General features: G+C 39.2%; 1 protein-coding gene across 1 annotated transcript in view; it reads right to left on the bottom strand.

The window, feature by feature from the left end:
• Positions 1 to 22,702, bottom strand: part of TOPAZ1 (testis and ovary specific TOPAZ 1) — an 80,293-nt gene extending 57,591 nt beyond the window's left edge. The window contains exons 1-8 of the mRNA XM_058182724.1: positions 21,929 to 22,702; positions 21,178 to 21,469; positions 17,200 to 19,480; positions 15,284 to 15,351; positions 5,584 to 5,666; positions 4,870 to 4,937; positions 4,060 to 4,178; positions 3,437 to 3,522 (exon numbers count right to left, since the gene is read on the bottom strand). Of these exons, the coding sequence (XP_058038707.1) occupies positions 3,437 to 3,522; positions 4,060 to 4,178; positions 4,870 to 4,937; positions 5,584 to 5,666; positions 15,284 to 15,351; positions 17,200 to 19,480; positions 21,178 to 21,469; positions 21,929 to 22,702 (3,771 nt within the window). The remainder of the gene's footprint in view (positions 1 to 3,436; positions 3,523 to 4,059; positions 4,179 to 4,869; positions 4,938 to 5,583; positions 5,667 to 15,283; positions 15,352 to 17,199; positions 19,481 to 21,177; positions 21,470 to 21,928) is intronic.
• Between the last annotated feature and the right edge of the window lie 4,927 nt (positions 22,703 to 27,629).

Raw genomic sequence — 27,629 nt, 5'->3', positions numbered from 1 at the left:
AGCTTCCAAGGGACCAGGGTGCCTCTGAAGGTCAGTGCTCTAAGCACTAAGAACCCAGCACAAATCTAAGCCTGTATGCACACCAATAGTGAAAATACCCTGCACAGTGTCTCTTGGCAGAAGGTTAATTTTCATAGGCGTTGGGGTGGCTCTTTTTTTTTTTTGGCAGGGCAATAAGGGTCTCTAATATCATTAAACCCAAGTGTGAGGAAAAGACAGCAGCTAAAATGTTAAGGCCAGTTGTGTGACCTTCTCCAATACAGTTGGCCTGGCTGTTTGCCAAAACTTAAAACACCCTCCCATCCCCCCCTCCCTGCTAAAGCTTCTTTCTTAAAACAATTGTGGTCTTTGCCTTTCATGTCGCTCAACCTTTCACCTGCCAGGTTCCTAGCCCTTCACCCTTGACCCACTGCTGTGTTTGCTTAGCATTGTGCCAATCGACTTTAGAAGTCTGTGTGTGTGTGTGTGTGTGAGAGAGAGAGAGAGAGAGAGAGAGGGAGGGAGGGAGTGCAAAAGGGGGAAGGAGGATTCCCAGCTCTAAACAAAGGGAAATCCCGGAATGCCAGCGCGAAAGGCGGTGCTCGCGTTCCTCCTCCCTTGCTCAAAAGCCCCAATAACCTTCACCAGCAAGGCAGACCCCCACGGGAAGGAAGGGGACGGGCTGACTCACCGAGCATCTGGCTGAAGAGCAGCTGCTCCAGGTCGCCCAGCACGGTGACTACTAGCTCGGGATCGACCTTCAGGAAAGCCTTCTCCTCCGTCGGGGCCCCCTTCCCGGCCGGTTGAGTGGCCGTTTGGGGCGGCCGTTTGGGGCAGCGCCGCCGAAGAGAAGGGGACTAGGGCACACAGGCGCGCACACACACGCCCAGCTTCTGAAGCACGGAGGGAGAAGAAAGAATGAAAGAAGGGGAGGAACGGCCCCTCCTTTCTCTCTCTCTCTCTCTTCCAGCGCCGCCGAAGAGAAGGGGACTAGGGCACACAGGCGCGCACACACACGCCCAGCTTCTGAAGCACGGAGGGAGAAGAAAGAATGAAAGAAGGGGAGGAACGGCCCCTCCTTTCTCTCTCTCTCTCTCTCTCTTCCAACGGGAAAACGCTCTTTCGCTTGCGGGGGAGAGGAGGGAGGGAGGGAGGTAGGTTGGCTTACCTTCCCGGCTAGCCATCCAGCCCTTCCCAGGAGAAGGCGAGGAGTTTTGGGCGAGCGACCTTTTTGCTAGAAAGCGGCAGCGGCTGCCCCGACACCACCAGTTGGGGCGGGAGCCGGGTGAGCCGCAGTAACTCCCGCCAGGCTATGCATTGGCGCGGGGAAGCCCTGGCGGTGCAGTCCTTCTCGGCTGAGGAGGAGGTTTCCCGACGCGAGCTCGCCGCCGCCGCGAGCCACCCAAAGGCCAGAAGAAAAGGTCATTCCATCGGAGTAATGGAGCAAAGGCTCCTTCCTCTCCGCCTTACCCATGCTGTGCGAGCCGGCTGGGCTGCAACCCCGCCGCCGCGCTCCTTCCTCAGCCTCCCGGGGCTCGCGCTCTAGCAGCCGCCAAGCTCAGGCGGACTCGGCAGCTCCCATCAGCACTCGCGCGGCGCGATTCGGGCAGGAGGTCGGGCTCGCTCCGTGGCAGTGGCGCCTCCACCGCCTCCGCCGCCACCGCCACGGAGCGAGCCCGACTCCTCCTGCCCGAATCGCGCCGTGCAGTGCTGATGGGGAGCTGCCGATTTTTAAGCGGCAGCGGTTGCCCGACACCACCAGTTGGGGCGGGAGCCGGTGAGCCGCAGTAACTCCGCCAGGCTATGCATTGGCGCGGGAAGCCCTGGCGGTGCAGTCCTTCTCGGCTGAGGAGGAGGTTTCCCGACGCGAGCTTCGCCGCGCGAGAGCCACCCAAAGGCCAGAAGAAAAGGTCATTCCATCGGAGTAATGGAGCAAAGGCTCCTTCCTCTCCGCCTTACCCATGCTGTGCGAGCCGGCTGGGCTGCAACCCCGCCGCCGCTCCTTCCTCAGCCTCCGGGGCCCGCGCTCTAGCAGCCGCCAAGCTCAGGCCGGCCTCGGCAGCTCCCCATCAGCACTCGCACGGCGCGATTCGGGCAGGAGGAGTCGGGCTCGCTCCGTGGCAGTGGCGCCTCCACCGCCTCCGCCGCCACCGCCACGGAGCGAGCCCGACTCCTCCTGCCCGAATCGCGCCGTGCGAGTGCTGATGGGGAGCTGCCGATTTTTGCTAGAAAGCGGCAGCGGTTGCCCCGACACCACCAGTTGGGGCGGGAGCCGGGTGAGCTGCAGTAACTCCCGCCAGGCTATGCATTGGCGCGGGGAAGCCCTGGCGGTGCAGTCCTTCTCGGCTGAGGAGGAGGTTTCCCCGACCGCGAGCTTCGCCGCGCGAGAGCCACCCAAAGGCCAGAAGAAAAGGTCATTCCATCGGAGTAATGGGCGGCTCCTTCCTCTCCCGCCTTACCCATGCTGTGCGAGCCCGGCTGGGCTCCAACACCGCCGCCGCCGCTCCTTCCTCAGCCTCCCGGGCCTCGCGCTCTAGCAGCCGCCAATCACAGGCCGGACTCGGCAGCTCCCCATCAGCACTGCACGCGCGATTCGGGCAGGAGGAGTCGGGCTCGCTCCGTGGCGGTGGCGCCTCCGCCGCCTCCGCCACCTCCGCCGCCACCGCCACGGAGCGAGCCCGACTCCTCCTGCCCGAATCGCGCCGTGCGAGGGCTGGTGGGGGGCTGCCGAGGCCGGCCTGGGCTTGGGGGCTGCTAGAGCGCGAGCCCCGGAGGCTGAGGAAGGAGCGGCGGCGGCGGGGTTGCAGCCCAGCCGGGCTCGCACAGCATGGGTAACCTCTCACTGCACCACCAGGGCTTCCCCGCGCCAATGCACAGCCCGCCAAGTTTGCGCCGTCCGCCCACCAGACATGGGAACGGGGGCCGGCCTGGGGGCGACAAATCCCGCGAGACCTCGGCGGGCCCGCTCCCCGTCCCTCCCATGGGAGTCCGTTCGGTACCCCCTCCTGTGCGGGGTTCCCGAAGATGTAGACTCGAGTATAAGCCGAGGGGGCGCTTTTCAGCACAAAAAACGTGCTGAAAAACTCGGCTTATACTCGAGTATATACGGTAATTTATTATATGCTATTTTTTCCAGCAAGTTTCCAACAAGACACTAGAAAGGTTTTAAATCACTTAGAATCCTTTGTGAACCTACTCTTCTGTCTTTCCAAGTATCTTTATGATTTAAAAAAAAACTCTTCTTGGCCATTAAAGAAATCACATCTTTTACATTTGAAGTGGCAATCACTGTGAGATCTTTTTAAGCAAAGTTTTCAGAAGTTGTGGTAATAAATTATTGCATAAATATAAATTATTTATGTTTGTTTTAGAGATATTGATAAACTGATTATATTTAAACTGATAAACACGGCTTAGTTTAAGCTTAGTTATAAATACATGTAATTCTTAAACTTACCCTTGGATGTTTTTCTCCTTTCCAGATTTTATAACTATTAGTAGTTGATAAGGGCAAATGAGGATATTTCCTTGGGAATCTGAAATCTAATGTTTAATTAAGAATACTGCTTATGTAAAAATTTATTAAATAATAATTAAATTACTTTCTTTAAATATATTTCTTTGAAATTCTCATTTCTATATTTATGACATTCTTTTCAAACATTATGATAGAAAACAAAGTATAAAATGAACAATTAAAAATGTTCAATCTTACTATGTTATATTAAGTAAGTTCTTTTAGTTTAAGCTGACACCATTCTTATGATTATTCTCTGGATGAGAGTACAGTGTGCAGTTATTTGCATTAACTTCTATTATACAGACATTTTGACAGGGATTATAGTATACCCTAAATCTATGTTATAATGGATAGAACTATCTTTCTGTCTTCTCTAAATAGTTCTATGAAATTATAAAGCATAATTCATATCAAATAATTATATCAGCTTACTAGTTTCTTTATAGAACAATTCAAAAATGTTCAAATAACACATTGAATTGGAAAAGGATCCTTATGTGTAGATGGAAAAGTAATGCAACAGAAAAATAATATAATACTTAAACATTATCAATTTATACCATTCATTCTTGATTTTAGTACTGGCTCTTGCTGTTGAGGAACAATGGTCTTCACAGTAGGAAATGACAATTCCAATTGATGATCACAGCTCAGAGGTTCAATTGTTAGGGTATTCTCACTATATTCCAGATGGAGAAATAGATATTCACATGACTATTAAATTTATTTATACATTATTAAATTTGCACTATTATTATCTGTAAATCTGTATCCTCTTCCTTTCAAAAAAAGCAAAAATGTCTCTCTTAAAGGACATACATTTCTTGATTCATGGTAAAGTAGCAAATGGTTTTCCATATTTAGTAATTGCAATGCTTTGTACGCGGAGATTGCCTCCAAAATTAATTTAGTTTGAAATGATTCAAATAACAGCTATATAGATAACATTTAAAATGATCAACTGGAACATATTAATATAATTTATACTTATAATAAGTATTAGCTACAATGACTTCAATAAATTAAAGGAAATCTAAAATATCTGCATCCAAGTTTCTAAATATTTTTTTTTTCACATGTGAAAATTAACAGATTTTATGGTAGAGTTTCAGAAATCTTTTTTCTGGCTGCCCCCTCAGTCAGTCCATAACAGTAAAGAACATAAGAGGCTAAACTGCTTTTATTGGTGGCTCTCAATCTGGTAAAGTACTTCTCAAACAGGTTTTTTAAAGCGTTTCTGAGCAGTTAGTTAATATTTGGAACCCACATCTAATTTTAATCTTAAAATTAAAGGAAAATAAATCTGAGAAAGTTGTTTTTTTCCTTCACATAATTAAGACTGATTTGAATATTACTATCTGAATACATACATTTTTGCAAAGTCTTGAACATTTGTTTTCTGTTCTTGCATAGGAAGCAATTTCTTTGAAAATTCATACTGTAAAATGAACATCAAAATAAAGTTATATAAAATTTAGAAATTATTTTTGTTTTAAAAGCAATCCATATTCTTAAAAAGAACTAGAGGAATAATTCTTTTTGATTATATTCTTGTACTGTTGTTTTCTAGTGGACATTTTAATAAAGCAATATGGATATCCCTGGTAGCTCTCTAAAGGTAATTCAAAAACTTTATTATGCAGCTCATCTTATTAACGAATCCATATTACAGTAAAAATTATATATGTTCTCCTTATTCCTTTGCTATACTTCATATGTTTTTAAATTTATTTAATAGCACCAATAGATTCCACATAGAAGATCAGAAACAATCTTTGGAAAAATACTTATATTTAGCAATCTAATCTTCAATATCTAACAGAAACCTATACATGTCAACTCCAAGTAAACCCCATTTCTTTTAGATAACTTTGTCTCAAGTTAATATGTCAACAACCTCTACATTATAAATCTTTGTACATTTATGTGGAATTAGAACTACTGATCTCAGTGGGAAAAATATATAAATACCTACATATGTAAAAAAGTGCAACATATTACTTGTCAAAGATAAACTTTCCCCAATGCAGTATTCATTACATATCGAATTATTATTATGCAACGAAATCAATATACTTCTATACCTTTTCATCTGTATCAAAAACTTTGGTAAGTTTATTCGGTTCTGACAGCTGTCCATCTTCAGGAGATGATTTTGATATTCCTCCTATAGAATTGATTCCATTTAGAGCTTCTGACTTAATTTCATCAATTGGAAAAAAGAATGTCATGTGTACTTCTGAACTACAGCAACATTAGAAATGGAATGCTTAACTAAAAAATGGGGTATTTTCCAAAATTCCTAAAGTAGTAACTCTACATTTAAAATGACACTTCTATGTTGGAAAGAAACTTGTGGTACCAGATGTGACATTATTAATCATTTGATCAATGGTTGCCACTTATACCATTCAAAACATAAAGCTTATCATGAGAATTATCATGAGAATATGCCACTATGGAACTCATTTGATATCACGCCCTAAATGCTCCAAAAGAGATTAATAACATGTCAAAATTCTTAAAATAAAGGTTAATACATTTTAAAAATCCAGGCTAATTAATTTTTAAATTTCACATGTACACATACTGTATACACCTATTAAAGAGGAAACAATAACATTAACTGGAATGCAATTTAAAGTTCTTATGAATTGCTGTGATTTGATGTTTCAAAAAAATGCAGACATAATTCAGATATGGTAAATTCTCAAGAATTACAAATAAACTACAGAATTCTTAATTCTCTAAAAATATAGTATACAGTGATTTCATATTTTTAATTAAGATGTATAGAATCATTCATTAATTATATCTGGTTATGTCTTCTGATCATAAGACTTACATATCCTGGTTCACAGGTTGAAAAACCTAATTCTAGCACAGTATTTAGAAACAAATCCAATAGGAGGCGAATGCTACTGATCTACATGCTTCTTTTCCTTTTATATTTAGAACCCAATGCAATACTTTATATAAATACAAAGCAAACCACAGGAAAGGGGAGCAATCTGGCATTATACATAAAATATATGTTTGGCTTGCATATTAATTGGACCATAACTTTTTATACAAAAACAGTTAACAATGTTTCTCTAAAACTGGGGTTTCTTAACTTTTTCAAGCTGTTAGAACCTTAGTTTAAATAAAATATCAGAACTCCTGATTAAAATGCAAAGGTCTAATGATAGAAAATTGGCTAACTGCAAGTAACTTTATTTTTGCACTTAGTCTCTCTGGAACCACATAAAATTTCCGTGGAATCCTAATTTTAGGTGGCAAAAAATCTACTTCCTACAATATTTTTCCATTAATTATTAATTAAATTAGAATAGAATGAATAGAATAGAATTTTATTGGCCAAGTGTGATTGGACACACAAGGAATTTGTCTTGGTGCATATGCTCTCAGTGTACATAAAAGAAAAGATACGTTCACCAAGGTACAACATTTACAACACATTAATTAAATTAATGGACTGAAAAGTAATAAATATTGGATACAATTGATTATCAATTGACTTGTGATAACAACTTTAAGTCTGAACCTGTTTTAAAAATAAAACACAAATCTGGAAAATACCGAAAGAATAATATAACTGAATATGGATAACTACCTCCCATATGCTGATTATTGTTAGTTCTCAATTGACATTGGCATTTGGACAAGATACAAGATTCTTTACAGTTCTTATTTAAATTAAGGACTTATTGAGTAAAATGCATTAGAGGACTAAAGTGAATAGTGTGCTGGAAAAGCATAGGAGAAGAAACTGATATCACAGCAAAACAATTTAGGCAGGGATTCTATAAGTTCTTTTACTAGCATAGGTAATCTGGCACAGTTGGTGGAATTCCGAATCTGGAGATCCGGGTTCCTCCCTCAGTAATACAAACTCCAAAATCTCCACCCTCATGACCCCTCTGCTTATACATGCTCCAATCTTCAACCGTCCCATCTCAAGACATCACTCCGGCCACTCCTTCTCTCAGCCTGACCTTGACCGGCAGGAGGAATGTTGTTATGTCTAATAATCCCTTGTACTACCACCCCCTCCCTTATTTTCCCACACAGGAGAAAGTGGCAGCGTGTAGAAGCCTTCGGCCTAGTATGGCTTCCAAAGCTAACATCTGGTAGGCAGTGTCTAAGACCGTGATGGGCACAGGTGGCACGCGTAGCCGTATTAGTGGGCACGTGAGCTCAGCTCCGGCACACATGCGCATGCCGGCAGCTGATTTTCGGGCCTTCTGGGCCCACCAGAAGTAGGGAAACAGGCTGTTTCCTGCCTCCAGAGGGCCCTGGTAGTGGTGGGGAAGGCCCGTTTGTCTCTCTCACCTGGCTCCAGAGCCTCTCTGAGTCTTGGGAGGTTGAAAACTGCTTCTCTAGAAGTCTCTGGAGGCTGGGGACAGCAAACAATGTCACTTCCTGTCCAACCTGAATGGCTGTTTCTGGCCTCCGGAGGGCCTCCCGGGGGTGGGAAAGGCAGTTTTCGCCCTCCCAAGACTCACAGAGAGGCTCTGGAGCCAGGTGAGAGAAAAACGAGCCTACCGGGCCATTGTGTGCCAGGAGCTGGGGTGGGAGTCGCACACGGATGTATGGGGGTGGGGTGCATAGAATTATGGGTATGGGCACGTGTGCACGCAACCCCCCCCTCCTAACACGCGGTGGCAAGAAGTTTAGCCATCACTGGTCTAAGGTATCTCATTATTCTATTACCCCTGAATCCTGTCAGGTTTTATACACTTTAAAGTTATTATAAATTTCAGAATGTTTTAGAAAAGGAAAATTTAACCATAACTAGGGATGAAAATAACATATTTTGCTAATAGAAAAGCACAAGTTTAAAGCGTGTAAAACCTGATGGATTTTTAGATATCTAAAGAACTCATAATTCCGAAGTAATCGCAAGTGCAGTCATAAGTAATCACATGAATAAACCTGATTTTACAACTATTTTTATCATGGTCAAATAGCAAATCCCCAATCTTTTAGTGAATCACATGGTTGGTTGTTAAGCAAATCCAACTTCCCCAAAGGATTTTTCTGGGGAAAAGCTGAAAAAGGTTATAAATCATCATCACATGACTGTAAACTGCTGCAATCTGACGTATATGTGAGCCAGTTGCCAAGCGCCCAAATTATGATCATACATCTGTGGGAGAGGTATGACCTTCATAAGTGCAAATACAGGATGTGGCTCTTATCTGAAAAAAGACCCTTAGTTAAATGATTTTTTCAAAAGGTTGATGAACTGATAATAGTTGTAGAAAATATTCAGATTCTGTAGCTCTTGATAAATTAGGTCCCCAGAAGGAATGATTAAAGCAGCAGATCTGTTGGAAAGAAATATGGACTGTATAGACTTAGAAAATGTTGGATAACCATCTGTCTGAGTTGGTGTAGGGTTTGCTGCCTGGACAGGGGGTTGGACTAGAAGGCCTCTAAGGTCCCTTCCAACTCTGTTGCTGTTATTATTATTATTAGAACTGAGTTGATTCCATACCCTTCCCCTTCAAGCCAGCATTCTTTTATAACAGAAACAACTTGAGTGAGGGGAGAAGTGATAAACTGATTTTTTCCAAAAGGACTGAAGGACATTGGGGAATGGCTTACACGTAAATTGAAAAACAATATTATCTGGACTTTTTTTTGTGAAGATAGACTAATTTTGGAGGTTCAATTTATTATGTTTATATTTAGATTTATATTGGCTGTTTCCTAATATGATTTACTTATTTGTATCCTATGACTATCATTAAGTGTTGTACCTTATGGTTTTTGATGAACATATCTTTTCTTTTAGTACACTGACAGCATATGCATCAAAACAAATTTCTTGTGTCCAATCATATTTGGCCAATAGCATTCTATTCTATTCTTCTATTCTACAACAATTGATAAGAGATGGTCTTAAGAAACAAATGTGTGTGGGGTGGAGCTTGCCAAGACAACAAGTGGTCAAAATTGGCAATGCTCTATCAAATCCTGTTCCTGTCAAGAGTGGCGTTCCTCAAGGCAGCGTCCTTGGACCAACACTCTTCATACTATACATTAATGATCTTTGTGACCATATCGCAAGTAATTGTGTTCTCTTTGCTGACGATGTCACATTATTTAACACCACAGACAATGCATCTATCATTCAAAAAGACCTTGATCATCTAACCACTTGGTCTAAAACTTGGCAACTCCAGATCTCAACCAGCAAATGCTCAGTCTTACATATTGGAAAAAAGAACCCAAACACTAAGTACATACTTGATGGACATTACCTTAGAGATGACCCCCACCCCGTTAAAAGACCTTGGAGTTTTCATGTCAAATGATCTAGTGCCAAAGCCCACTGTAACTACATAGCAAAAAAGGCCCTAAGAGTTGTAAACCTAATCCTGCGTAGCTTCTTTTCCAAAAACACCACACTACTAACCAGAGCATATAAAACATTTGCTAGACCAATTCTAGAATACAGCTTACCTGTTTGGAACCCTCACCACAAATCTGACATCAATACAATTGAGCGAGTCCAGAAATATTTTACAAGAAGAGTTCTCCATTCCTCTGAAAACAACAAAATACCTTATCCCACCATACTTGAAATCCTAGGCCTAGAAAACTTGGAACTCCGTCGCCTTCGACAAGACCTAAGTTTAACTCATAGAATCATCTACTGTAATGTCCTTCCTGTTAAAGACTACTTCAGCTTTAATTGTAACAATACAAGAGCAACCAACAGATTTAAACTTAATGTTAACCGCTTTAATCTAGATTGCAGAAAATATGACCTCTGTAACAGAATCATCAGTGCTTGGAATACTTTACCTGACTCTGTGGTCTCTTCCCATAATCCTAAAAGCTTCAACCAAAAACTTTCTACTATTGACCTCACCCCATTCCTAAGAGGACCATAAGGGGCGTGCATAAGCGCACAAACGTGCCTACCGTTCCTGTCCTATTGTTTTTGTTTTTTTTCTTTTCTTCTTCCTATATATATATATTGATGCTTATACCTCCTAATATTTACTCATATATATGTTTATATACTATATAATTCTTTTTATATGATGTTGTGACAAAAATAAATAAATAAATAAATAAATAAATAAAAGATGGAAGACGACACTCCTCCAGGCCATCGCAGAGAATGAATTTAAAAAATACAACACCCATCTAAAGATTATGGAATTTAAGAGATTATAAAACAGGAGTTATTTCCCTTGCTTTTTTCTGAAGACTGAATTGTATTTCACTTGGAATTGGACATTTTTGGACATTTTCCAGAGAAGCTGTGAGCTTGGACATTTGATTAAAAGTCTTGAGAGGCCTTTGAAGGTGATAGGAGAGGAAGGGCCCTTTAATTGAAGACTGAGGAAAAACTTGGGATGAGTTTAAAAGGAGCACAGCTGAGAAGATAATAGCTGATTTATGAGCATACAGCATGGAGACCTGTTACTCCCTTCTTTCAGTTGAAGTAGAGCCCGGAGAAGGTGGAAGAGCAAATATTTTTTAAGACACAGCCTTAATAAGTGTGTGTGTAATGAAGCTAATTGTTGCTATTGGATTTATTTAGTTTTATTAAGTTGCATTTACGGAGATAAGCTGATAAGGACCAGACAAAGGAGGAAGTAATGTTTGTGAACTATAGATTGGAAAACCCATAAAAGGTCAAGAGCTCCTTTTGGATGGTCGGATGTCAAAACTCAGCAAAAATGTGGAAATTGTTTGGCAAAGACCCAAAGTAGACCTTAGATCTTCAGAGTTACGTCTGATTCGAGTGGCAAAACCCTTAGAAATGGATGCGAGGAAAAAATCACCTGAGAAAACACTGACTCAATCAGATAAATTTGATGTTCTCTTACAAGAATTAAATCAAAGGGGGATTTAAAGCAAATAAATGTTAAAATGGATAGTATGGATGTAAGAATAACAGAGTTGGTGAAACAAAATCAGGATATGATGCAAAATATTACAGAAGTGAGGACCCAGATGGGAGAACCTGATAGGGCGTTAAAAAGCCAGATGATTATGATGCATCGGGTGAAAAAGGATTTGATCAAGATACAGGACTGTCAGCGCTGTTCAAATTTACGGATAGGTGGGTATCTGGAGAAAAGTGAGGAAAATGAAGCAAAGTTGATCCAGGAAGTTTTGAACTGGGCTACCTTGATCCTCCCAGATGTCTCCTTTACAAGAGACAATATTGACAATATTGATGCAATATATAGAGTTGGCCCAAAAAGATAGGGAAGAAAACTTCTGAGAGGCATTCTGGTCTTACGCAAAAAAAGAAAAATTGATGCGTAAATTGCGAAATATGGCATTAATAGTATTTGGCGGTCATCAGATACAAGTTTTTCCAGATTTAAGCAGTGAGACTTTACAATGGAGGAGAGAGATGCATCAAATTTGTCAATTTCTGAAGAAAAATAACATTAATTATAGTTGGGGCTATCCAATTTTTTTGAAATTTCCATATGGTAGAACATTTTATAGAGCTGAAACAAAGGAGGCAGTGATGGAGAAACTAAGGGAGCTCAGAATCATTAAGAAGAAAGAAGATCTACAGGAGAAAGGGAGGCTGGATGAAGCAACCGGAGTTGAAAATTCACTGTAGAGACAATGTATACCTTTTTGTAATAGATATACTAAGGGATATGTGTTATAGTATATGTTTGGGTGTAGAAATAGGGATGTAGAAATAAAGATGGCTAAGGGAGCAGGAGTGGGCGTATCCAATCATACTTGACCAATAAAAAATTCTATTCTGTTCTGTTCTGTTCTATTCTATGATGAGAGAAAAATTGTTGATATTTCAGAAGTTCTTTGAAAAGCTATAAAAGGGAAATGATATAAAAGTGAATGAATGTCAGGCATGTATAGAAAAAAAATTAAATTGTAAAATTCAAGCATACAATAAAGAAATAATGGAATCACAAATAGAAGAAAAGGAAACAGTGGAAGTTATTAATAAATTGAAAATAGGTAAGGCACCAGGGTTGGATGGACTAGGCGTAGAATATTATAAAAATTTTAAAGGATTATTGGTGCCTAAGATGGAGAATGAATGTTTAATAAAATAATGGAAGGGGAAAATATTCCAAATTCCTGGAAGCAATCTCTGATAATCCTGATAGCAAAACTAGATAAAGATCATACAAACCCAGGATCATATAGACCAATATCTTATTATTGAGGATGTTAAGATCTTTACAGCAATATTAGCAAATAGATTGAATATATTTATAGAAAATTATATTAAAAATGACCAGTGTGGATTTCTAAGAGGTTGACAAATGTCAGATATAGTAAGTAAGGTATTAAACATAGGTTATTATATAAAGAATCAAAAATTGAAGGCAGGTGTATTAGCATTAGATGTATTTAAGCCTTTGACTGTGTGAAATGGTCTACATTGAAGGTATTAATAGAGAAGTTAGGTTTTGGAAAAAAATTTAGACAAGTGATAAATCAATTATATTTAGAGAATAAAGCGAGTACAGCTATAAATGATGGTGTTACAGAGACAATAACCTTAAGCCGGGGAACGAGACAGGGTTGCTCTTTATCCCCAGTTTTATTTGTATTATTGATGGAGGTTTTGGCAAATGCAATTAGGGAAGACTCATTGATCGAAGGAATTGGTATACAGAAGAAAACTAGAATAGATTTATTTTCAGATGATACATTATTAACATTTCAAAATCCTGTAGTTAATATAGAGAGGACATATTTACATCTGAATGAATTTGGGAAATATAGTGGATTACAAATAAATTGGGAAAAATCAGAAATGATGTTATAAAACCATAGTAAAGAAGTGGATGTATTGAAAGAAATATATAAATTAAAAATAGTAGATAAGATTAAATATTTAAGTACTGACATCCCAAAAGTATTCAAGAGTTAAAGAAAATACATTATGAAAAGCTAAAGAAAGATATAAAAGATAAAATAGATAAATATTAGAAAGTAAAATTATCATGGTTTGGAAGAATTGCAATGATAGAAATGAAAATTTTACCAAAAATTATTTTGTTTTGTTTTGGATGATCCCAATTAAATTTTCAGATCAAGAATTAAAGCAAATACAGAGATTGCTGAAGGTGCATTGTAATGAAGGCAAGAGAGCAAGAATAGGAAAAGCATTGTGGTATGAACTATTAAAAAAGGGTGGGCTTCCAAATGTTAAAAATTATTGGGTAGCTAATCAATTAAAGGTGGTCCCAGATATTAAAGCAGTAACTAGAGATTTAATATGAGAGAAAGAATTTCAATTTAATATAGAGTTGAAAGAATTAAGGGAAATAGGTGATTCTATAGAAACATATTGGTTTAAAAAGGATATTTAAAAAATTGCTAGGATGATTCAAAATCCCTTTTTAAAAAAATTTGATAGAATTATGGAATAAATGGAGATACCGGTTAATGCCAGGAATTTCTCCTTTAACACAGTGGTAGAAACGGAGAAGTTCCCTAAGACTGGATTGAAAGAATGGATTAGTAAACTAAAAGAAAATAAGATATATAAATGGGAAGACTGGAAGAACAAGATAAAGAATATAACACAACTTAAGAATGTTTTAGCGGATGTTAAAGTAAATTGGTTGAATTTAATACAATTAGAGAAATGGAAAAAAATGGAAGAAAGCTTAGAGGAAAAAGATAGACAGTTTACAAAATTTGGAATGATTATAAAAGAATGTGAGGTGAATGAATAATATATAGGTAAAGGAAGAATTGGGAAAATATATAGAATATTAATTGAATTAGAAGAGCAGGCAAAAGATTTAAAATTAATTGGGAATCAGATTTAGGAGAAATAAATGACAACAATTGGAAAAACATTTGGAATAGAAGAGTATATAAGAATATGTCAGATAGAATTAAGAAAAATGGATATAAAGTGATATGGAGGTGGTGTTTAACACCACATAAACTAAATGAAATAGATGGTAAATATACAAATATATATTGGAGGTGCAAAAAAGAGGTCGGAACATATAAACACATGTGGTGGGATTGTGATAGTGCACAAAAATGTGGGACATGGTGTTTAGAGAAATTAGGGCACTTTTGAATGTAAATTTAGATATGTCACAGAGAATTGCATTATTGTTGCTGGTGGAATAACGGGATATAAATGAAACAAAAAAAGAAATGATTGTAAATTTGATAATGCCAGCTAGATTAGTGATGGCTAAATACTGGGGATGAAATTGAGATATTCAAAGAAATGAATGGTATAATGAAATTTGGAACATGGCAACGAATGATAAATTAACAACAGAAATTAAATTTAAAAAAAGGATGATTAAAACAGAATGAAATATAGGGTGGATTTTATAAAATCAGTGTTGGTGGAAGGCAAAGGGAATAAACCTATTCAAGAATATATGCTGTTTTGGAGGGGATAAAGGCACATTCAGAATATATTGTATATTTTTTAGCTGTTATAGAAGAATTATAAGGGGGGGGAATGGTCTCTGGGGGTGGGGGTGCATTGTATTATTTGAATTGTTTTTCTGAGGTTGTCATAACTTTGAATAGTCATCAAATGGTCACAAGTCAAAGATTACCTTATAATGACTATATTTCTGTTTGGACTGCCCCTATAAAATAACAGGCAATCTATTCTTTCCAAAATCTGTCTATACCATTGCTAGATCTGTACATTATCCATATATATTGTATATTATATGTATCCATTTATTTTGTTATGCAAATTAACTATGTTGTCAAAACTTATGTAAACTATTTTTCTCCATGTCTGCATTTTAAACTCTTTACCTTGTATCACCAAACCATCAGCATTTTCATTCAATTTCAGTGTTTCATAATCTTGAATGAGGCTGTCTCTGTAAATGAAGGATTTTATAAAATTTAAGAGAAATTATATTATCAAGCCTTATCATCCTACTAAAATAGCACAGCATAACACACTCTATTTAACTCATAACTTATGCTTCCCCTTCCTCATCCAGCAGCTCTTCAGCTGGCTTGCAATACCTCTCCCCCACAAATGGGAGAAATCAAGGGAATCCTACTTTCTTCTCCAAACAATGATGAAGATAACCCTGCTTTCTGTCCCTGTGTTATTTGAAAAGGATCAGAATATAACACACAGGAGGAGCTGGCAGTCTGGATGGGAACCTTCCAGGGGGATAAATGTAGCCCACAAACTAGTTTGGAGACCCCTGCACTACACCAAATTCATTATATGTAGTAGCTATACATACAGCGATTTTATCAATTTCAATCTTTTTAACAAATACATGCAATTCAGGAACATGGGATCAGATGCAAGTACTGAATAACCGAGAAATAAACTACTCTTATATTTCCAACTAATTTGTTCAGAAAATGCCACTTAAATAAAGAAATATCATCTGGAAGATGAAGTAACATCAAGAACAAATAAATGAGAGTAGCCTTTTAGGAATCTGATGGAAATAGTTTGGAGATGAAAGTGGATCTTGTGGGCAAGAGAGTATTCTATCACAGGTCATACAAGGAACATCTTAGTCTGAACTGTTGATGTGATGCATGTTTGCAATATTTTATTATTTTAAAGACAAAGTTAATGTTTTCTAAGTTGGTTCTTTTGTTATGCTTGTTTTCATTAAATGTTTTAATATTTCAGGAAAAATTGCACACACACTACACACACAATAATTCTGGAGAATTGTTCTGAAGACAAACATTGTGTTCCTCTCTAAAATTAGGCACTTTTATTGTATAACCTTATCTCACAAGAGTCAAACCTGAAATACTGAAACTATATTGATAATTCATTACCATTTGCATCATCTAAAATGAATGTTATTGCACTACTTAACATACCCATTTAGGCATGAAGGTTTATGTAGGTCAGGGATGTCAAACTCAATTTCACCGAGGGCCATATCAGCGTTGTGTTTGACCTCAGGGACCAGGGTGGGCATGGCCAGTTTAACACCACTAGTGTCGGGGGCGCCTATGGTGACCTGAGTGCTCTGCCAACAAAAATGAGCTCCATAGCTCCGTTTTCAGATAGTTTCCTGCAACCCTCTGCCAGCAAAACAGCGCTCAGGAGGGCCTCACACGGCCCTCCCTAGCTCTGTTTTCACTGGCAGAGGCACCATGGGTTGGTCCTTCACTGCTTCAAGGGTGGCCCCAAAGGCCAGATTAAGCACCCCATGGGCCGGATCTGGCCCCCGGCCCTTGAATTTGACACCCCTAATCTAGGTGTTTAAATGAAAAAAAAATGCAAAATAATTTGTATTTAAATCTTAACATTTAAGAATATACTCTATCTTGTACTTCTTCCTATCTGTAATATATAATAAAGTGAATATGAACCCAAATAAGTCTGAACATAAACAGCTAGATTCTTTACTATAGGTAAGTGCTATAGCATATTTAAAACAAAAGAATCATATAAAATCCTAGTATTAGAAGACATGTTTGCTTTACAATTACCGTTGACATGCTTCAAATTTCTCTGTGAACAATTTTAATATAGTGTAGGAGTAAGGTATACTCTTGATTATCTTCCCATCTCCCAAATTCTAATTCATCACACATTCATCACTTCATATTCTATAGTTCTAAGATTTTGTTTTCTTAAAGGTCTTTGAATTGTACTTTATTGAAAAGCCACACCATAAATAAATAAATAAACAAACACACACACACAAAATCAAAATTCAAAGCAACAAGCCTACCTAATGCATTTCAAATGAGATTTTGATTTCCATTCCAGATCTTTTTCTGAAAAGTGACTGCTATAAATCTTTTTAGTATTATGAATCTTTGCATAGTCATCTTCTTGCTCAACATTATCTCCAAACAGGTCAGGATCATCTTGAATAACATCGATTACAAGAATATCATTTTCATAAGCCTTAAGAATATCTGCACGAATGTCATCTTTGTTCTGTGCCAACTCATTGTTGTCATTAATTTTATCCAAGTAGGCCAAAGCAGAATTTAGTTCCTCTATATTTTCAGTACTCAAAGAGAAAGGAGTAGCATCCAAAGTTGGGGATTTTAGTTTATTCTCATGTGAAGTATTCTCAAAAATATTACAAATTCTTCTCTTTTTAGAAACATTTTCAGAAATATCACAGTTGAATTGATGCATGTATTTTTCTAGTACAAACTTATAGTTTTCCTGTTTTGATTGGATTTGTGAGCAAGAATTTTTGTCAGATGAAGCCACTTTAATTTTAGCTTCTTTTAGAGAAAGAGCATTCTCTAAAACATTTGAAGAATTGCCAGTATCTTTTTTGGATGATGTTTCAGTTTCTAGTTTTCTAAAATTACTTTTACCCTTAAGTAAAGAAATTTTGAAATTTGACAAAGTTCCTGATGTCAAATTTTTCAACACTGTTTTTTGTTTGGTAACTGATGCTTTTGGATTATCTGTCCTCTTTTTCCTAATGCCTGCAAATGAGTTATTCTGAATATTTATACTTTTTTCTTTGACTTCTTTCCTTAAATTCAAAATTTCTTTTGATTTTACAATTTCAGAACCAAGTGCATTTTGTTTAGATCTTTCCATATCATTGTAAGAAAACCTATTCTCAGTAATAGGTGAAAGTATCTTGCCTATATGCATTATAGAGTCTGAAAATGGACTTTCAACAACACATTCCATTGCATTTATAGATATTTTACAACTATCTACCAATGGTTTATGGACCTCCAATTTGCTGCATTTTGTTACTGAATCAGTATCTTCTAAATATCCTCTATGTGATTCTAAAGCATGATTTTTACAAACCCACAAGGATGTCCTTGCGCATGATTCACGAGGCCATATATTTTTACCACTAATTGGGATTGCCCTTTGACAGCTAGACAGTTGCAGTTTCCTACCAGTTTTTTTTTTTTTTATGTTACATGTCCTTTTTCTTTTCATGTAGGGAGCAGTATTACTATTACGGATCATACTTTTTTCAATATTCAGTGTCTCCGCTATGGATTTCTTTTCATCCATTTTACTGAAGTCAATAAATGCCTCTATTTCTTTTAATTCATTCTTGTCTGTTTCAAGAACTATCGGTTTCTCAAAAATACTGTAACCGTATGCAATGAAGTGCTCTTGGACTGCTGTTTCATTGCTAGACATGGTGGCAACTTGATTTTGAGAAGGCAGCTCTAGACTAATATCAGGTATACAATCAAGGAAAGGTAAAATACTTGCTTCATTATCATCTGGTTTTTCTGAAATTACTGCAGAATCTATGGCAACAGTATTTTCTTCTATTGGTATTCCATGTTCAGTGGAAATATCCTCATTTATGAGAACTTTCATGACTGATGATTCTAGGTCCTCTGGCATTTTTATTTTTTTGCCTGGCTTTTTAAAATCCATGGACAATTTATTTTCTTTGATTTGCTTTCCATTTTGACTTTTAGTATGTTGGAACATTTCTCTTGAAACCAAAATGTCTTTTTGTGTGATTAACTTTATATCATTTATAACATTGGGGATACTATAAAGTTCTTTCTGTCCCATACCCTTGGAAGATAGGGATTTTCCTTGATCAAATGCAGTATGCAGAGATCCGCAATTAATTTTATAGCTTTGAGGCTCAATACCTGTAGGTTGTAACAAAGTCTTAATGTAACAACGATCAAATGATTTTATTACTAGACTCTTTTTGCAGGGCAGAAAATTGTACATAGGAAGCCATTCAAATCTTTCATTCTGATACTTCACCAATGTGCTTTTTTCAATTTTCTTTTCAAGTATTCTTATGTCAAAATTTTCTGGACATGCAGAATTTGTGATAGAAAAAATAGTGTTACAATATTTTTTAGTCTGCTTCCAAAAGCAAAGTTTAACAGAATTTTTGTTCTTGATTACATTTGCCTCAGTTATTAGTAGACATGCAAACTGTTCTAATGCTGTCTCTATATTGCAGTTCTTTAAAGTATTCAGAATTGTATATGGCAGCCTTCCATATTGTCTACTTAAAATCTCAAGGGTATCTTCTCCTGATTAAAAAAACAAATAATCATTAATATATTTAATATATTCTCAAGTACAACATAATACTTCACTATAAAAATATTTATAAATACATATTCTACAAAACATCATTAGAAACAAAAACTTATCTTGCATCATCTAAATTTATTCTAGGTCCTATTTTAATTAGTACAAGTAGTCCTCAACATATAACTGTAATTGAGTCTGGAATTACAATTGTAAATCAAGACATCACATGTCTAGATTTGAAGATAAGAGCAAGTATCTATTTTCCCTATGAGTTTTTTTTTTGCTAGAATCTGACAAAAAAGTAACAAATCATGGCCATATGACCACACAAAGCTGCAATTAACTGTAAAGATGACATGGTTGCCAAGCATCCATAATAACAATCATGTGACCACAAGGAGAACAGCCTGTGGTTGCTGTAATTCCAAAAATGGATCATAAATATCTCTAGGAAAGCCTGTCATAATATTAAACAATTGTTAAGCAACAGATAGTAAGTCAAGGATTATCTGTAAAGTAATATGGTTATTACATGTTTATTTAATAAAGTAATTTAAACATTAAAATAAATAATTATGCAAACATATATACATACTACACAAGGGAATTTTAATTATAATGTAGCATTAATTTAGTGTAAAATGCAGCAGACCCCCAAAAAAACCCCGATACCTTTAAGAGAATTAATAAAAGTTATCTAAGTTTCAGTTCTAGCTACACTCCTTTCAATGGTAATCTTTTCAGTCAAATCAAATTTATTATTTTAGGAACTGTTGCAGTTCCTAAAGCCATTTTACTACTTTAGTTTTCAAAAGTGTTTGTTATTTTCCAGCCAAAATATAAAAGCAGCAGCTTTATACAAACTGTACAAGTGCGCCCAGTACAAGCATGCCAAGAAATGAATATTCATTCTATATATAAAGAATTAGAGTCCAGCTAGACAGAAGCCCTATGTTATCTTGAAAAAGCTAAACCAGGTCAGACCTAATTATAGTAGTAGTTGGGTGAGAGATCATGATGAAATACTAAAGCAGTTGGATAAATTGAGAAATGTTTTTAAAAATCCATCCAAAACAGAAATCACTTCCAAATTTTAAGAAACAGCATGGACATGGACATTAAATTAGCAGGAATCAGATGAAATTGAAGGAGACTCCATTTCAAATGCCTGCTTTCAAGCATGGAGCTTTGACTAACATCTCTTGGAGAAAGTTTAAAATTGTAAAATGTTTTAACTTCAATTGCAAATGCAATTGGGGCCGGTTTAGCTCACGCTGGTAAAAGCCTGTTATTAAGAACACAGTAGCCTGCAATTACTGCAGGTTCGAGCCCGGCCCAAGGTTGACTCAGCCTTCCATCCTTTATAAGGTAGGTAAAATGAGGACCCAGATTGTTGGGGGGGCAATAAGTTGACTTTGTAAAAATATACAAATAGAATGAGACTATTGCCTTATACACTGTAAGCCGCCCTGAGTCTTTGGAGAAGGGCGGGGTATAAATGTAAAAAAAAAAAAATTTGCAAATGCAAAATTAAAAAACTTAATTTTTTACTATACTATCCCAATTTTAATTTTAAAATCATTTTAAAGTTTTTAAATTTAGATTCAAGCAGTCAATAATAGATGCAAAAAACAAATTCAACTCTAAAGTCATAAAACATATATTTAGATGAAAAGAGAATAAGCATCCTTACTAAATGTTTTGATTTCTTTTTCAAGGTCAGTTGAAGACACAATTTCATCCTTTCCATCTTTCTCTTCTTTATGAGTTCCCTCTGTTTTGGTAACTAACAGCTTCTCTTTAGGTACACAATCCATTTGTTCTTTAGTTATTTTCTTCTCTGAAATCTGTTGGCTATATTCCACAATGTCTGTAATACTTCTTTCGAACTTCCAACTTTGTTTTTCACCATCACTTATATATATATTTGATTTTGAAAATATTTGTGTTACCATCCTATTTATTTCTTCTTTTACATTACTTCTGCATTTATTTTCTTCAAAGTCTGCTATAAAATCCAATAAATCTTGCCTATGTCCATTTGAAGTTTTTATACTCTTTTGCAATTTTGAGACAGTCAGTTCTTTTTGTTTTACAAAATTCACCATGGCGTTTTTCATTAGACTCTCTATTCCTTCTATATAGTTACTTGAAAAATGTATCACAGCAGCTGACCTCACACTATCTGGGTACTTTACATATACCTGCGATTTTGGGAAATTTTCTCTATATTTTAATACACTTATGTTCTGTATGATACATTCTAACTTACATATGCTTCTCTTTATTCTCTGACTTCTGTCCTGCTTTTGTTCTGTCCAAGCTGGTTTAATCCTCTCCCCAAAATTCCATGTTTTCTGCTGAAGTCTCAATGGTGAGACTATGCAGCTACAGCTTTTTTGCAGGTTTTCTGGTGCTTTTTCAGATCCTAAATCTATTATTACTGAAGTACCATGCTTCTCTGTTATGTTTCTTTTGACTTTTTTACTTCTGTTCTGCCTTTGTTCTGGCCAAATTGGTTTAATTCTCTTCCTAAAATTCCACGTTTTATGCTCAAGTTTTGATTCCGAGGATATATGGCTGTGGCTTTTCTGCAGGTTGCCTGATACTTTTTCAGAGCCTAACTCAATTATTACTGAAGTCTCATCCTTTTCAGTTACAGTTTCCATCTCCTTGTGTAACCTTTTCATTATCAAAGAATGTTTGCATTTTTTCTTTAAATTCTTTGCATTTTCTGTGAAACTTTGTGTTTTTTCTTCATGTTCTAGTAAAGAATTAGTATATGTTTTTTCTATGACAGTGTCTCCTTGAGATCCCACTTCCAATGAAGAACTCCTACGCCTTCTTTTCCTACCTTCTGATTGCAGTGTATTTTGCAAAGCAACATCATGTTTCCTTTTCATCACACTTGATACTCTCTTCTTTGATTCTCTTCCTTTTATCAAAACCTCATCCTCCAATTTAATGTTCAGATTGTAGTCACAACTGACCAGCATCTCTGTATTATGGCAACTTCTCTTCTCTCTTTCCTCAGAGACAATATTCTGGTTCTGTTGATCCTTATCTTTTATGACTGTTTCAGAAGTAGGAATGTATTGCTTACTTAAATTATGAGATTTTACTGGAAACAGCAAAGAGAACAATTGTTCACTTTCCCTACTTTCATTTTTTTTAGAGTTATCTATCACAGATGTTGTCTGTCCAATTCCAGTTTCCATCCCAATTTTTAGTAGCAAACAAAATTAACTACACTACAGATCAATTTTCTAATATTTCTGAATTAATTTTAGGCAACAGAATAGGCAAAATTTGCTGGTAAAACTTTAGAAACAAATGAGCTTTTCAGGAAGCCAATTGTGAGCTTCCTAGAAACTCACATTCAGCTATGGCTCACCAGAACTATAGACTTAAACTCTTTGGTCAACGTAATTACAATATAAAAATTGCTAGTAGTTTTGTTTCCAAATAAGCTCAACCTTAATTGTTTTAGTTCGTTTTTGTAAAAGAAGAAATAAGCATTTAAAGACAGTGTTAAGAAAGCCATTCAAGTAAAGATTTACTCAGTTTCTTCTTCGGGGATGCTATAACTGAAAGGGGGAAGGGGGGAATTGGGAGAAAGAGAGATAAATATGTTATCTTCAAAAAAAAACAGAGCCTGCTTCTATCCTCTTAAGTTTTGAGATACTGAAGGCTTTAAGGCAACTGGGAGGATGTCTGTTCAGATGCTGAAAAGAAGCCGAGTTTGCTTAGATTCTTCTCCAGAAGAAAGCGGAGGGGCCACTTCTCTACAGCCGACGCAGATTCCCCAGTTCGCAACTTTAGCGCACCGCGCCGGCAATAAATCCGAAGGAACAGTATTCGAATTACTGTAAAGCGAACAATGCAAAAAACTATATTGAGAAATTCCCTAACCACAGGAACCACGGATAATTTACTTCCACCCCCAACTCAGTTACTACATTAAAAACCAAGCCAGGTTATCCTAATTAAACTTCCCTCTCGCTCCGGGCCCACCCATAGCTGCTGCTGCCGCCTGCAGCCTCCACACCTGTATTCATGCGTTTGCTCTTGGAAAAAGGCGGACCCCACTTGTCGCGGCGAGTAAATAAGCAGCGAGACGCGGCTCGGGGGGTTGTACGCAGGCGCTTTAGGAGGGACAGAGTAAAGGGACGAGGACATTAGCGGTTTTCCCCTCATACGAGAGTTTGGGCGCCCCTGGAAGAATTAGACTGCGTATCTGTGGAGGGTGGGGTGGGTTAGTTGAGTGTTATTACCTTGGTATGTCTACTATGGCATTCAAGAGAGTGAATACAAAACGTTTCGCCTTCTATTCCCGCTATTTTAACAAAGAGAGTACTTTATGTGACAGCAGCCATAAACAGAAGGACGCGAGATTTGCGCTTAAAATGGCGTGCGAGGATATCGGGCCGTTCAGTTTCCTCGTGTCTGCGCCTGCCTGCTCTTGGCGTACAGCTGAATTTACAAAGAAAAATGTAGGCGGGCGGGGGAGGTTCTGTCAATAAGCCCCTTCCTCCTTTTCTTGCCTGTTAATTTTTAAAGAACTGGAACGCACCTAGTCTCTTGGGAACTGGGTTCATTTAGGAGGACGAGAAGAGAGATGTGTGTCTTGTTAATGGGGTTTCATTAGAAAACCGATTTCGCGCTCACATAAACCCAATTCTACACAACGAATTTTAAAAAACCCAACTTTGATAGTGCTGGTCTTTAGTCTTCGCGAGTATGGGAGCAAGGCCTGAACTCAGCTTTTTCAATATAGATAGTTCAGTAGTCCATATTGGTCTGGACTACCGAGAGTTTTGATTCCCGTCATCCTCCAAGGTAAAGGCCCATTGCAATGATCAAGGGAATTGCAGTTCGGAGCTGTAGGCTTGAACGGGTCCCCAACCTTTTGGACCTCAGGGACCACCAAGTCCATAATTTTAAATCCCGTGGACCACTAATACAAATCCAGCACACACTGCTTGCTGAAGCGCCTGGACTCCCAGTGACGGGATGGAGTCTTTCAGGCACTGTCCCTCCTCTCTCTTTCTCCTCTCTTCCTCTCTCTCTCCCACTCTTTCTCATTCTCTCATCTCTCTTCCCCCCCACTTACTTACTTTTTCTCTCTCTCTCTCTCCCTCTCCCTCTCTCTCCCTCTCTCCCCTCTCTCCCACTCATTCTCTCTCATTCTCTCATCTCTTTCTCTAGCCCCACTCTTTCTTTCTCTCTCCATCTTTCTTTCTCTTTCTCTCTCCCTCCTCTTTCTCTCTCTCTCCCCACTCTTTCTCATTCTCTCTCTCTCCCCTCTCTCTCCCACTCACTATCTCATTATTTCTGATTCCTTCTGTCTCTTTCTTTCTCTTTCTCTCATTCTCTTTCATTCTGTCTCTTTCTTTCATTCTCTCTTACTCCCTCCCTCCCCCCGTCCCCTTCTCTCTCCCCCCTCTCTTTCTCATCTCTCTTCCCCCTTTCTTTCTCTCATCCACTCTTTCTCATGGGCCAGCCAGTGTCTTGGGGGTGAGAGGAAGTCAATCTTCCCCCAAGAGACTGAGGTGCAGGAGCACAAACAAGGGATGGAAAAAACTTGCAACTTTGCAGTGCAGCCCTTGCCGGTTGGAATGAGGTAATGGTGCAAGGGGTGGGGGTGGTGCAGGCGGGCCAAAGCAATGGGTGGCGGGAACCCCGGGCTGTTTCTTCCCCCTGCTGTAGCTTCCTGTTAGCTGAATCCACCAGTGGCTGTCCCTGCCCCTCACACCAGCATGTCGACCAACCAGGATTTTAACCAAAATACCGAGGGGGCCAACAGGAAAAATTTGATGGAAGGCCAGCCGCCTGCTGAGCCGAGGGAGGCGTCCGGAGGAATTTCTGCTGACACTTTTAACCCTGAGCTGGAAGATTGCAGAGCTCGGTGGATAGAGTAATTAAAGCTGGAAGAGAAAGGGTGGAAACCAAACACCGAAGAGCTTCCGTCTGGAGTAACTAAAAGAAAAAAAAAGGAAAAAGAAAGACTTGGAAGCAGAACAAGAGATAAGGGACAAGCTCCAGTTGGAGGAGGCCTTGCTTCTTTTTCGTGAAGTGAAAATAAGGCAAGCAGCTCGCCAAAGGTATGAATCCCCTATTCGGTCCTCCAGGTGGGAGGGAGAAGAGGAGGAAGAGAATACAAAGGGGCCAGCTGGAGGAGATTCCCAGGGCGGAGAGATTTCTGAAGGCCCAGAGCCGGGAACCCTCTTCCCAGAGGCAGCTGAATTGGATGGGGGTCGCACGCAACCTGCTGATCAAGCAAGGCTGCGCATGGGAAGGAAAAAGCCAAAAATTCCCCCTATATCAGAGAAATTTGATGGAAATGCTAAGGAGCTGGAATTGTTCCTGGCAATAGTGAATGACCACATGATAGACTGGGGGGAAGATTATTGGTCACAGGCGGCACAAGTTAGAGCTGTGACCCACAACTTGACCGGAAGAGCAGCTGCATGGTTTGTGTCACTATATACCAACCACTCCCCCTTACTGCAAAACTACGAGCATTTTATTACTGCGCTGAGGAGGAGGTTCGAGGACCCCCTAGCAGAGCAGAAGGCCAAAGGCCGGATGAAAACCATCAGGCAAGGGAGAAGGCCGGTGGCGGATTACAACCAGGAATTCAGTGATCTAGTTCCCTTGATGAGAGGATGGTCAGAGGTGACCCTGGTCGACATTTACAAAGATGGTCTGAATGGAGATCTCTATGAACTGTGCCGGGCACGAGCCTCTCCAACCACGTTGTACAGCTGGTACACCCTGGCAGCGGAGATGGAAATCGAACTGGTGAAAGACCGTGGCAGAAGACAGCGCACTGGAAGACCGTACCCTGCCCATTCTCCTGAAGGCCCTTCTAGGGACGCTCCTAGACCGGAGGGAGGGAGACAACGTTCAACTGCATGCTACAGATGTGGGAAAGAAGGCCACCGAGCAGCTGACTGTCGGGTGAAGCTGGTGCCAAAGACGACCTCTGGTGGTGAAAAGGAACCAGTGAAACCAACTGCTAAGGGCGAAAGCCGGCAAAAGTGGGAGAGGGCGTCGCCAAGAAGGCACGCCCATCAGGGAGGATTGCGAAGCATCGACCGAAACTGATGACAGCAAACCCACGTCAGAGTCCGATGAAGACCTTCTGGTGAGTTGGACACGGGGTCCCTTGGACATTCCAGTCAACCTGCATGTACCCTCTTCGGGTAATAAGGGGGAAATGTTAGCACTACTAGATTCTGGATGTACTAGATGCATGATCAGTCCCGAACTAGTAGAGAAAATGGAACTAAAACTGAGAACCCTAAGTAGGCCCATAGCGTTTGCCCAGTTGGATGGCTCTGTGGCAGGGGGAGGACCCGCCCATTTCGTAACAGAACCCATAGAAATGATAATAGGAGACCATTGCGAGATCCAACTTAATGTCAGGCTGCCTCTGATTATAACTAGGAAAGAATACACCTTGACTTCATTTGCAATGAAGAAAAGTACTTTTACTAATTACAATCTAGATAGCAGGAGTGCAAAGTTGGATCTGAGACAAAATATGGCTAACATATCATATCCCCCCATTTGTCCCTCCTCCTTCAGGAGGTCAGGCTGGTCTGGTCCAATGCCAGCTCCTTCTCGGCCCCCGTGGTAATCTTCCTCCGCCGGTCGCTAGCTGTTAATCATCTTAGGAATGCAGTATCTGTTGGAAAAACCCGCGCTCTTAACATTCAGCCGTTAATCACCCCTCCCCCACTGTTATGTCAGCCGACACTCTTATTAGGCCCCTTTCCCTTACCCTGTATGTTGCAATGATACATCTCATTTCCTTAACTATTTTACATTACAGAAAGAAGCATTTTACATTCTATCTACTGAATATAAATTGTACAAAAATTATGCGAAGATTGGAGTGGAGGCTGACACCCTCCCTTCCCAGTCACTCCTCGCTTGGCAAGGGAAGGGGAGGGGGGAATGGAGATTTGCTCCCTAGTCCAGAATGGGAGCGAAGCTTCATCTCTTGCTCTCAGCTGTTTCTTCCATCCCTTGTTGGTGCTCCTGCATCTCAGTCTCTCGGTGGCATGATTAACTTCCTTTCAGCCCCAAGACACTGGTTGGCCCATGAGAAAGAGTGGGGGAGGGAGAGAAAGATCC

This window comes from Ahaetulla prasina, chromosome 4 (genome assembly GCF_028640845.1).
Source record: "Ahaetulla prasina isolate Xishuangbanna chromosome 4, ASM2864084v1, whole genome shotgun sequence".
Lineage (NCBI taxonomy): Eukaryota > Metazoa > Chordata > Lepidosauria > Squamata > Colubridae > Ahaetulla > Ahaetulla prasina.
Note: the sequence above shows the minus strand (reverse complement) of the source record. Positions and strands in the feature narration are given on the sequence as shown.